The 12,710-nt window shown below is 45.5% G+C and overlaps 2 protein-coding genes across 7 annotated transcripts in view; one reads left to right on the top strand and one right to left on the bottom strand.

Moving 5' to 3' along the window:
* NSDHL (NAD(P) dependent steroid dehydrogenase-like) overlaps positions 1 to 3,726 on the bottom strand; it is a 35,100-nt gene extending 31,374 nt beyond the window's left edge. For 4 of the 6 annotated variants that reach the window (XM_041742026.1, XM_041742027.1, XM_041742029.1 and 1 more), the window contains exon 1: positions 3,602 to 3,726. The gene's annotated coding sequence lies outside the window, so the exon portion shown is untranslated. The remainder of the gene's footprint in view (positions 1 to 3,601) is intronic. The other 2 variants (XM_041742028.1, XM_041742030.1) reach the window with 2 other exon arrangements.
* Positions 3,727 to 3,876: 150 nt separating this feature from the next.
* On the top strand, positions 3,877 to 9,244 carry CETN2 (centrin 2). Its single transcript, XM_041741187.1, has 5 exons — positions 3,877 to 4,013; positions 4,929 to 5,087; positions 5,393 to 5,521; positions 7,840 to 7,977; positions 8,671 to 9,244. The coding sequence occupies exons 1-5, from the start codon at positions 3,915 to 3,917 to the stop codon at positions 8,758 to 8,760; spliced, it is 615 nt and encodes a 204-aa protein (XP_041597121.1). The 5' UTR covers positions 3,877 to 3,914; the 3' UTR covers positions 8,761 to 9,244.
* The last annotated feature ends 3,466 nt before the right edge of the window (positions 9,245 to 12,710 follow it).

Raw genomic sequence — 12,710 nt, 5'->3', positions numbered from 1 at the left:
GGAATGTGAACTGGTGCAGCCACTCTGGAAAACTGTGTGGAGGTTCCTCAAAGAGTTAAAAATAGACCTGCCCTACGACCCAGCAATTGCACTGTTGGGGATTTACCCCAAAGATTCAGATGCAATGAAACGTCGGGACACCTGCACCCCGATGTTTCTATCAGCAATGGCCACAATAGCCAAACTGTGGAAGGAGCCTCGGTGTCCATCGAAAGATGAATGGATAAAGAAGATGTGGTTTATGTATACAATGGAATATTACTCAGCAATTAGAAACGACAAATACCCACCATTTGCTTCAACGTGGATGGAACTGGAGGGTATTATGCTGAGTGAAATAAGTCAATCGGAGAAGGACAAACAGTGTATGTTCTCATTCATTTGGGGAATATGAATAATAGTGAAAGGGAATATAAAGGAAGGGAAAAGAAATGTTGGGAAATATCAGGAAGGGAGACAGAACATAAAGACTCCTAACTCGGGGAAACGAACTAGGGGTGGTGGAAGGGGAGGAGGGCGGGTGTTGGAGGGGAATGGGTGACGGGCACTGAAGTGGACACTTGACGGGATGAGCACTGGGTGTTTTTCTGTATGTTGGTAAATTAAACACCAATAAAAGTTAATAAAAAAAAAAAAAAAAAAAAAAACCTTAGCAAACGGAATCGAACAATACGTTAAAAAAAATACACCACGATCAAGTGGGATTTATTCCTGGGATGCAAGAGTGGTTCCATATTTGCAGGTCAATGAATATGATATAACACATCAGTAAGAGAAAGGATAGGGGCACCTGGGTGGCTCAGTGGTGGAGCATCTGCCTTTGGCTCAGGTCGTGATCCCGGGGTCCTGGGGGTCCTGGGATCGAGTCCCGCATCAGCCTCCCTGCAGGGAGCCTGCTTCCCCCTCTGCCTGTGTCTCTGCCTTTCTCTCTGTCTTTCATGAATAAATCAATAAAATCTTAAAAAAAAATAAGAGAAAGGATAAAAACCATATGATTATCTCAATAGATGAAGAAAAAGCATTTGACAAAGTACAACACCCGTTCATGATAAAAACCCTCAACAAAGTATGTCTTGAGAGAACATATCTCAATGTAATAAGGGCCTTGTATGGAAAGCCCACAGCTAACATCACACTAAATAGAGAGAAACAGAGAGCTTTTCCCCTAAGGTCAGGAGCAAGAAGACAAGGATGTCCAGTCTCACCACTTTATTCAGGATACTACTAGAAATCCTAGCCACAGCAATTAGATAACATATATAAATAATAGGCATCCAAACTGGTAAAGAAGTAAAATTCTCACTATTTGCAGATGACAGGATACTGTGTATAGAAAACCCTAAAGACTCCACAAAAAAACCTGATAAATGAAATTAGTAAAGTCGCAGGATACAATATTAATGTACAAAACTATCTGCTGCATTCCTACACACTAATAATGAAGCAGCAGAAAGTGAAATTAATAAAACAATCCTATCTACAACTGCACCAAAACAATACAATATCTAGGAATATACTTAGCCAAAAAGGTGAAAGAGCTGTATTCTAAAAACTATAAAACAGTGATGAAAGAAATTCAAGATGATGCAAAGACTGGAAAGACATTCCATTCTTGTGGGTAGGAGGAACAAATATTGTTAAAATGTCCATACTACCCAAAAGCAATCTACACATTTAATGCAATCCCTATCAAAATACCAAAGGCATTTTTCACAGAGCTAGAACAAACAACCCTAAAATTTTTATGGAACCATGAAAGACTTCGAATAGCCACAGTAATCTTGAAAAAGAAAAACAAAATTGGAGGTATCACAATCTCAGATTTCAAGTTATATTACAAAGCAGTAGTAATTAAAACAGTATGGTACTTACATAAAAATAGACACAGAGATCCATAGAATAGAAAACCCAGAAATAAACCCACAACTATGTGGATCTTCGAGAAAGCAGGAAAAAATATTCAATGGGAAAAAGTCTCTTCAACAAATGTTACTGGGAAAGCTGGACAGCCTCATGCAAAAGATTGAAACTGGACCACACTTCTTACACTATGTAGAAAAATAAACTCAAAATTTGGATTAAAGACCTAAATGTGCAACCTGAAACCCCAAAAATCCTTGAAGAGAGCACCAACAGTAATATTTCTGACTTCAGCTATAGCAACATTTTTCTACATGTCTCCTGAAGCAAGGGAAACAAAAGCAAAAATAAACTATCGAGACTACATCAAAACACCAAGTTTCTAGAAACAACCAACCAACAGCAAAGGAAACAATCAACAAAACTAAAAGGAAATCTACAGAATGGGAGAAGATATTTGCAAATGACGTATCTGATGAAGGGTTAGTATCCACAAATATATAAAGAACTAATACAACGTAAGCACCCCAAAACAAATAAACTAATTAAAAAGTTGGCTGAAGACGTAAACGTGTATTTCTTCAAAGGAGACATTCAGATGGCCAACAGATACATGAAAAGATGCTCAACATCACTCATCACTAGGAAATGCAAATAAAAACTACAATGAGACATCCCCTCAGCTGCCAGAACGGCGAAAATCAACATTACAAAAAACAGCAGGTGCTGGCAAGGCTGTGGAGAAAGGTGTTGGTGCGAATGCAACCTGTGCAGCCACTGCGTAAAACAGTATGGAAGTTCGTCAAAAAATTGAAAATAGAACTACTCTCACGATCCAGTAATTGCACTACTGGGTATTTACTCAAAGAACACAAATACAAATTCAAAGGGATACATGCACACCGATGTTTGTAGCAGCATTGTTCATGATAGCTAAGATCCGCGAGCAGCCCAAGTGCCCATCAACAGATGAGTGGATAAAGGAGATGTGGGGTGTGTGTGTATGTGTGTGCGTGTGTGGGGAATACCATCCAGCCATAAAAAATGAAACCTTGCCATTTAATGCATTGACATGGATGGGGCTAGAGAATATTATGGCAAGTGAAATGTCAGAGAAAGACAAATACCATAGGATTTCATTCATATGCAGAATTTAAGAAACAAAATAAATGAACATGGGGGGGTGAAGAGAGGCCGACCAAGAAACAGACTCTTAACTAGAGAACGCACTGATGGTGACCATTCGTCACATTGGTGATGGGGAATAAAGACTGCACTTATCATGATTAAAGAAAACAAAAGAAATTTAACAGAGTTTTATAAAAGAACAGTCTCCAGGCACCCCTCACACTTTCAAAACTCTTGTGTGACTTTGCTCAGTGTCTCCGCCCAAGTGGGTGTCAAAAAGGACATTTTGATGACCTGTCCCCTCATGCTCAGTCGTATCTGTTTCACTCCCTAAAAACTCCCCCTCAAAGGGAGAGCCTCAGCTGGATTCGGTTTCTAAGTCGCAGCTGTCCACACCTCCTCGACACTCCCATTCCCTTCTCTGGCTCTGCTGTCCATTGAGCACAGTCTCTGCTCTGACCCTCAAGGTCACGGTCTTCTCTGGCCCCTCTTTCCAAATTCAGTCTTAAGCCAGACCAGAAAGCCCCCAACCGGAAGGCCCCACCCAGCCCCCTACCCTCCCACCCAGTAGCGGAGAGAAGGCAGCCTCCGAGGGTGAGGTCGTGACCCTTACCCGTCCGTAGGCGACCCCCCGGCCAGCCTCAGCGCGCCCCCAGCTTGCACCCAAAGGTCTCGGGCCGCGGGCGGTCACCCTTTTCTCCCCACCCGCATGAGCCGAGGATCGGCCGAGATGCCTCCGCCAAGGGGATTGGCTCAGCTCGGCGCCGGCTCAGCCAATCGGCGCTCATAATGTGATCCTGTCCAATGAGGCCAGGCCTCGGCTGTGAAAGCACAGCCCCCTTGCCCTGGGCCTGGCCTTTGTCCGCTTAGCCCCACCCACCACGACTCCCCGCCAATGGGGAGCAGCGGCGGCGAGCGGGCTGCCAATGGGGAGCGGAGCCGCGCGCACGGGGCGGTGGGAACGGCGCCGAGTCAGTGTGTACGTCGGTTGCCGTAACAACGGACCGCGGAGTCCATCGGCAATGGTGAGTGGGGGCCGCCTTTTGGTGCCCCGCGGCCAGGGGCTGAGCGCTTCTCAGGCTTCGTGTGGCCCTGCCGTCGCTCCCGCGCCGCTCTCGGCTTCGGAGTGGCCCTACTTCCTCTCGGCTCGTTCCCGGAAGGGTAGGGTAGAGACGTCGGCCGCCACCTGGGCCTGCGGTCCTGCGCCGCCTCCCCTTCGTTCAGTCTGCGCTCACCCATCCCTCGGGCGCGCGTGGCCTTCCCCTGCCAGCCCCAGCGTGACTGCCCCTGGTCAAAGAATACTCGGGTTACCCGCAGGCCCTGACCTCTCAGACCCTGACCTCCTGGTGGCTTCGTGCTACCAAAGTTTACCCACAGACCTGGGAGGAGGTTTATTATGTTTGATAACGTGCATTCTGAATAAATACAGGGATCTTTCGGGAGACGTTTTGATCTAATTAAAGTAGGCACAGACCTGCCGAGTGGATGGAATTTTATTATACACCTTAGCAAAGTAGTAATATTGGGCCAAATGTAGAAGTAATCACAAAGTTGGAGTACAGAGAGGAGGAATACTGCGAGCCAATGTTGTAAGGGCTTTTCTCGAATTAGGATCGCCAAATTCAAGGACAGCCGATCATCTGTACAGTTATCCACAGTCAGCTCCCTGGCTGGATCTCTTTGGGGATGATTTTCAATAAGAGATGTGCAAAGGAACACGGGATCTCCTTGCTCCTACAAAGAATAGGAAAAAAGAAAGGGATAGCGGTGCACGGAAAGATTCATTGTTGTTTCCAGTAAAGCCCTGTTATCTCTCCTATTAAGCAAAGCTGTGGAATTGCTTGGTGTAAATATTTTATGTAAATATTTGTAACCATTTTATGTAAAATATGGATTGCATCACTTAATATCGTACTTTTGTGTTTGTAAAACACCTAAAGGCCTCTAACTTTAAGAAGGCAAGCATGGCATCATCTGCCCAACGAAAAAGGATGAGTCCTAAGCCAGAGCTGACTGAAGAGCAGAAACAGGAAATCCGGGAAGCTTTTGATCTCTTTGATGCTGATGGAACTGGGACCATAGACGTAAAGGAACTTAAGGCAAGCCCTTTACATTCCCACTGTACTGCCTTGCCTTTCCTCTACTTCTTTCTCTTCTTTCCTTGTCACTGCTCTACCCCTTTTGCCCTCTTCTCCCTGCAAAAAGTTTTTGTTTTTCTATTCTCCTGTCTTTATTTACCTCAGGTGTTATAAAATTGAGCACAAATATCAATCTGCATAACACTATAGTGTTTCCCAGTCATTTTAACATGATTGTGTCAGATGCTGGCCTCATGCTCTCGCTGTCATTTTTGTTCCTGCCAGGTTTTGATGTGCATATTGACATGATCCTGTTTTCATTGTAGGTGGCAATGAGGGCACTGGGCTTTGAACCCAAAAAAGAAGAGATCAAAAAAATGATAAGTGAAATCGATAAGGAAGGGACAGGAAAAATGAACTTTAGTGACTTCTTGACTGTGATGACTCAGAAAATGGTAAGTTACTAGGATAATCAGCCTATTTTCCACCCATATTGGTGAGCAAATTTGAATCTAGATATAAAAATGTCTTCACTGAAGAAAGGTTAATACCAACTGGAGGGTTCTGCTGAAAAAGGGCAGTACTTATGACTGACAGTTAGGATGCTTAGGTTCTATCTGGCTCTCTTCAAGGCCACAGAATCACAGGAAAAGTCAGTTTACCCTTCAAGTAAGAGAACTACTACTGTCACTCTTTTCTGATTATTTTTTTCCAACTGATGTGTTAACGTGCTAACCACAAACAGTAAAACCTGTAAACACCAGCAATATTGCACTGCCTGACAAGATGAAATGCCTATACTTTAAAGGTCAAAATTCTTTTCTCTCTCGTTTCTGATTCTGGGCGGCTCTAGCCTGAGGGCGGGTGACTTCTGACAGCAGTGTTTTCCACTACACTGGGAATTTGGCCTTTCAGCACTTTCATTTTTTTTTCTTTTTTTTCTGATTTTATTTTTTATTTTTTTATTTTTATTTTTTGGAGTTCGATTTGCCAACATATAGTATAACACCCAGTGCTCATCCCGCCAAGTGCACCCCTCAGTGCCCATCACCCAGTCACCCCAACCCCCCGCCTACCTCTCCTTCCACTGCCCCTGTTCATTTCCCAGAATTAGGTGTCTCTCATGTTTTGTCACCCTCACTGATATTTTCACTCATTTTCTCTCCTTTCCCTTTATTCCCTTTTGTTAACTTTTATATTCCCCAAGTGAATGAGACCATGTAATGTTTGTCCTTTTCCAATTGACTTATTTCACTCAGCATAATACCCTCCAGTTCCATCCATGTTGAGAAGCAAATGGTGGGTATTTGTCGTTTCTAATGGCTGAGTAATATTCCATTGTATACATAGACAACATCATGTCTATCCATTCATCTTTTGATGGACACCGAGGCTCCTTCCACCGTTTGGCTATTGTGGACATTGCTGCTGTAAACATCGGGGTGCAGGTGTCCTGGCGTTTCACTGCATCCTTTCAGCACTTTCAATGTTGAAGTCACCCATTCCCTAGTGCCTCACTTGTCCCCATTTTATTTTTTTAATATTTTATTTATTTATTCATGAGAGACACACACACAGAGAGAGAGAGAGGCAGAGACACAGACAGAGGGAGAAGCAGGCTCCATGCAGGGAGCCTGACGTGGGACTCGATCCTGGGTCTCCAGGATCAGGCCCTGGGCTGAAGGCAGTGCTAAACCACTGAGCCACCGGGGCTGCCCACGTGTCCCCATTTTAAAGGATCCAGAGGATCAAGAAAGACTATAATATGTCACTTGAACAATCCACCTCACTCCCCTGAGTGTCCTCCCACCCAGGATGTATGTTTATGTTCCCCTTGGGCCATTACTTTTTTGATGGCTTTTTGGCTCCTCTTCTGTGTGGCTTGTCTGTGCTCAACTGGCCTGTGGAAAAGTAACTCCTTGTGTGTCTCAGGTCACAGGTCTATGCCTACTCTGATGATTCTTTAGCTTAGAAAACATCTAATCATACCTCTATATTTTTTGTCTGTATTAATTTAAGAGATCAGGAAGCCTAATGTTCTGTAACTACCTAGTAAAGCCATCCCACATTGAAGGTGGGTTCCCAAATTGCTCTGCTTAGAGTTCTTTTTTTAAAATATTTTATTTAAATTCAATTTGCCAACATATAGTATAACACCCAGTGCTCATCCCATCACATGCCCTCCTCAGTGCACCCCTCAGTCACCCAGTTTCCTCATCTCCCTACCCTCCACCCCTTCTTCAACCCTTTCTTTGTTTCCCAGAGTTAGGAGTCTCTCATGGTGTGTCTTCCTAATATTTCCCCACTCAGTTTCAGAGGGGTTCTTTCTATCTTCAGCTTCCTTTCAGGAATTCCTGGAGTTTGAGTTCTTGGAGATTTCCTCTCTTCCTCTTTCAGAGTACCTGGGATCCCAGTAACTCTCTGTGATCTCATAACAAGTTCAATGCCCTCTCTTTCCTCCCTGCATCTCCCTACCCCCTCCAAGAGGATCCCTCTTCCACCAGCTTAAGCAGTATATTTCCCCTTGCTTTAACTCTACCCTCTACTCCTTTTTCTCTTTGGTTTGTACAGAAAGAATGTTTTAAGTCACTTTTTTATATTTCCTTTTTAGCCTCCGTGTTGATAATAATGTCACTGAGTTTGTCCTCTTCTACCCTGGATGATGTTTGATCTCCTGTCATAAAGGCCATCATCAAGACCACGTAGAGGGGTTAGGTGCTACTGTGGCTGCTGCATGAGTAACTGCTCCTGTGTTTTCTCTTTACTTGTTAAGTCTGAGAAAGATACCAAAGAAGAAATTCTGAAAGCTTTCAAGCTCTTCGATGATGATGAAACTGGGAAGATATCATTCAAAAATCTAAAACGTGTGGCCAAGGAGTTGGGTGAGAACCTCACTGACGAGGAGCTGCAGGTTTGTGAAGCATCAGATTGGAACTCAATTCCTGATCAGAGCCCCTGTATGACTTTTCTGAGTTATATTTTCTCCAATGTGAGCCCCACTTTGAAGGAAACGTAGTGTTCTCTTGTCCCTCTGTTGACCACTTTATTTCCCCTTTGATAGCATGACAAACCTACGGGCCCTGCTCCCAGAAAAATGAGCACTTGTACAATTTTTTAAAATATTTATTTATTTATTTATTCATGAGAGACACGGAGAGAGAGAGAGAGAGAGAGAGAGAGAGAGAGAGAGAGAGGCAGGCAGAGACACAGGAAGAGGAAGAAGCAGGCTCCTTGCAAGGAGCCTGATGTGGGACTCAACCCCAGATCCTGGGATTAGGCCCTGAGCCTAAGGCAGACGCTCAACTGCTGAGCCCCCAGGGGTCCCAACACTTGTACAATTTTACTTACTATTTTAAGTTTTAGGAATCCCCGTGGTCAGGGTGATCTTCAGGTTCCCTTCTCAATGATATGTGTGTGTGTGTGTGAGACAAAGCATTGCTTGATTTTCAAATCACTTTTTGGGAACCAAGCTGTTACAAAAAGTGCACATTTGCATTGGGTGGACCACAACTATCTATTCATGTGACGTTAGAAAGACTATTGTCCAGTCATATTTGAGTTTCGTTTATGAATGAATCTAAGCTGAATCCTTATTGTCCTGCAGGAAATGATCGACGAAGCTGATCGTGATGGAGATGGAGAAGTCAATGAGCAGGAGTTCCTACGCATCATGAAAAAGACCAGCCTTTACTGAGCTCAGTCTCTTGCTTTCCTGTTGTGTGAAACCTGGGTTCTGAGAACATAAACTATTTTCTCCTACTGACCTCCCTGTTTAACTTTAGTAACAATCTTGAATATCTTTTAGGTATTTGACAGTCTTCTTTGACATTTCAGTTCTTTGTAAGGTGACCTGCTGATTGCTTTAATTCCCTGAAGCAAAACGAGAGCACACTAGGGTGGCAGAGGGGTCTTAAAGCTTTCACCCACCTGCATTTCTTTCTTGTATCACCTCACTATTGTCATACATTTCCACGTGTATACCACCACAGAACGACTTCTTAGACAAGCACATGTTGTACCCATGCCACCAGAAGCAGGGGGTGTTCCTTGATGTTTCTAGTTCTAACTGACACCTGAGTGCAGTTTTCTCTTTTATATAATCCAGTGAATTTACTCACTTGTATTTGGATGTGTGTTTGTGCTATTTGTCTTAAAAAATAAAGCCTTTCTTATTTTAAGCTTTTGTTCTCTATGGATGAGTTCTTTAGCCTTGGCTGTGAGTTAATCTTCTAAACCAGTATGTTGAAGGCAGCCCCGGAGATCCCAAACTCTTTCCCAGCCCATGGACAGAAGATGAAATTATCCCTTACTATTGATTTGAATTGTTTCTTGCCTTGGGAGTTTGTCAGGGTTAAAAATAGCAGTTTCCATTTCACCTCCACCTAAATGCTGCCTTAACAATAGTTTGGGCACAGCATAAGGCTGAGAGGCCTGTTGGTAATTTGTGCTTAAACAAATCAGGGAAAGTCAAGTTGCTGTGACAGTAGGTTGAATGTAGCCGACCTCTGGCCAGTGTCTCAAAATTAAAGTCTCTGCCTGAGGCTGATGGTGGAGAACAAAGCTTTTACTAGCTCAGGTAGGGATGGACTAAGAGGGGCCAAGGGGAGATGGAGAGAATTGGTTTCAAACTTTTGGGGGGCATCCTAATCCCAGGATAGGGTTGCCTGATTTAGCTAGTAAAGAGAACACCTAAGCCAATTTGAATTTCAGGTCAATTTTTTTAGCACAAGTATATCCCACTTGGACTTTCTGTTTATGCATTGTTGACCTGAAATTTAACTTTACTTGAGTTTCCTGTATTTCCAGTGGTAATCCCAAATGGGGAACAGGTAAAGAGGCATGACCCTCATCCCTGGACCCTGGCATCCTGGAGGACTTGGGCACCCTCCAACATTTGCCTGCAGGGGGATCATTCCCTGAGAAACCCTGGCATGTCGTGAGAGGAGCCAAGAGCAGCCTCAGACCTGAGTCCTCTCACCGGCTCCGCCTCTTCCTGGCTGCTAACTGGGGACAAGCTCCTCATCCATGTGCCTTGGATTCCTTGTCTGTATAGTGTGGGGAAGAACTGTGCTTAAGTCAGAGTCGCAGAGGGCTCAGGGTAGACTCACACAAAGGGCCAAGAAGGCATTTCAGAAGTGTTTGTTGTCAACCTCATTTCCTTGGTCTGGTTGTCACATAGCTTCGTTGTTAGATGTGGGTCTGTGAAGCTTTTGTGTTTACTGTCCCCCAAAGCTGAGTTGACAGCATTTACCGGGAGGGTTTGACCTTTGTCATACTGCTGTTTTCTAATAAGAGGCGTATGATCTGATAAAAGACACACAATATTGGAAAGGAGTGAGAAGACTGTGCCTGACTTCCCATTTTACTATTAACTGCCACCCTGGAAACATTCTTATCTCCTCCTCCTTAATGTTCTCATAAATGAAATAGAATCAGGAATGGGGGGGGGGAGGGAGAGCGAGAAGTAACTGTCGTCAAGCATAAAAAAGAAGCATCAGGTGCTCATCATATAGGTGCCCGCCAGCCATTTGAAAACGGGTTTGCGGGATCCCTGGGTGGCGCAGCGGTTTGGCGCCTGCCTTTGGCCCAGGGCGCGATCCTGGAGACCCAGGATCGAATCCCACGTCGGGCTCCCGGTGCATGGAGCCTGCTTCTCCCTCTGCCTATGTCTCTGCCTCTCTCTCTCACTGTGTGCCTATCATAAATAAATAAAAAAAATTAAAAAAATAAAAATTAAAAAAAAAAAAAAGAAAACGGGTTTGCCGTTGCTCAGTGGAGGGGGTGGGGACAGAGGGAGGGATCAGTGGGTGTGGGACTGGCACAGAAGGTCACATGGGGGTCAAGAATAGGGGGACAGAGAGGCAGCTGGGACCACGTTGTGTGGGGGCAGAAAAGAGAGCTGCAAGGGAGTGTGGGAGTGTGGATGCAGAGAGGGTCAGTTTATGTAGGGCTGGACCAGGTAGTTGAAGGGAATGGAAGGGATGGGGAAGAAATAGTAGGAGAGGTCAGTGCAGGTGCAGATGATGCAGAGAGTTGTAGAGCGGGTGGAGGGTGATGGGGAGGGAGGGGGCAGAGTCAGCTCAGGTAGGGATGGACTAAGAGGGGTAAGGGAGATGGCAGGGGGTGGGGACAGAGAAGTAGAAAAAGTTTCTGTGAGATCGGACGAGGGAAATGGAAGAGGAGTAGTGAGGTAAGACTTGAAGCGGGTAGAGTGCATAGGGAAGGTGAGGCAGAGTAGGTCAGGTCCCGGGAAGGATCTACAGAGCTAGAGAGGAATGCAGGAGGCTTCGAAGGCAGAAAAAAGGAAGCAGAGTCTACTAGAAAGTAGGGTAGAGTGCAGTGAGGAAGGTAGGAGAAGTCAGTCCAAGTGGGGACATTTTAGAAAGACCCTGGAGAGGGACGCCTGGGTGGCTCAATAGGTTAAGTGGCTTCATTTGGCTCAGGTCATGATCCCAGCGTCCTGGGATGGAGACCCACATTGGGCTCCCTGCTCAGTGGAGGGAGTGTCTGCTTCCCTCTCCTTCTTGCTCATGCTCTGTATTGCTATCTCTGTCGCTGTTTCTTTGTCTCTCTCTCTCAAATAAATAAGATCTCTAAAACAAAACCAACCAAACAAACAAAACCCAGAAAAATCCTGGAGAGTGAGAAGGGGCTGAGAAGTAGAGGGCCCAAGGTCAGTCCATGAGGAGAGGAAAAAGTGATTCAGGTGAGGCGGGGGGGGGGGGGGGGCACAGAAACAGAGCAAGGGTTGGTTTCTATGTAGATGGTCCAGCACTGTAGGGGCTTGGTGGTGGGGCGCTTGGGGGTGATGGGGAGGTGGAGGGAGCAGAGGTCAGTTTTCATGGGGCTGGAGGGGTGTGGGGGTGGGATTTGACACCCAGAGCACAAAGATTGGTTCATGACAATTGGGAGGAAAAGGGGGGGAGGGGGAAGAGATTCCTTCACGTGGAGTTGAGGGGAATGCGAGAGAGGTTAGTTCATGTGAGGGTGGAGTAGAGAAGTTTAGGGGTGTGGTAGGATGCAGAGCAAGAGAGAGAAAGAGAGAGACGAGGTATTCCGTGTTGAGCTGGGTATCGGGAAGGAGAGGGAGATGAAGCTGGTTGATGTAAGATGGACCAGAGAGAGGCATGCGGAGGTAGCAGGGATGTGGGTAAAGAGGAAGCAAAAGTGCCTTCCTATGGAGCTGGGGCAGAGAGTTGGAGGGGTGGAGGGGTGGCGGGGTGGGGATGAGAGGGAGCTGAGGTCACTTCCTACAAGGATGCAGCATAGAGATCCAGGGAGATGGTGGGAGTGGGGACTTTAGGGGAGGGTTGGAGAAGGAGAAGTCAGTTCCTGTTGGGCCTAGAGGACCTTCTTAGTAACTCAGGGACGTAGGGAATTTCCTTGAAAGACCTCTCCAGTGGAGTAGTCTTTTCTTTGCTCCAAAGTGTTCCAACTGCTAGCAACAACTGCTTTAATCCATAGCCGTGTCAGGCTCGATAGGAGTAAAATCTATCTCAGAAAGTTGTTTAAAGAGAGGAGGGCAGTCCTTGGCTTTCAGACCCGGACTTGATGCTGGAACCAGGAGGTTGATAAGGCATGACAGGGCGGACATGTACACTGGCTGCCCTGGGGTGCCTCTTGGGGTCTATTTGCCTTCTATCA

The sequence above is a fragment of the Vulpes lagopus genome, chromosome X (genome assembly GCF_018345385.1).
Source record: "Vulpes lagopus strain Blue_001 chromosome X, ASM1834538v1, whole genome shotgun sequence".
Taxonomy (NCBI): domain Eukaryota; kingdom Metazoa; phylum Chordata; class Mammalia; order Carnivora; family Canidae; genus Vulpes; species Vulpes lagopus.
This window is presented reverse-complemented; position numbering and strand designations above follow the sequence as displayed.

Bases quoted from the DNA above. Each gene is read 5' to 3' on its own strand.
- CETN2 (XM_041741187.1), top strand. From the start codon at position 3,915: ATGGGGAGCGGAGCCGCGCGCACGGGGCGGTGGGAACGGCGCCGAGTC. The intron at 5,088-5,392 runs GCAAGCCCTTTA...TTTTCATTGTAG, and splicing joins TAGACGTAAAGGAACTTAAG to GTGGCAATGAGGGCACTGGG. The intron at 5,522-7,839 runs GTAAGTTACTAG...TTACTTGTTAAG, and splicing joins CTGTGATGACTCAGAAAATG to TCTGAGAAAGATACCAAAGA.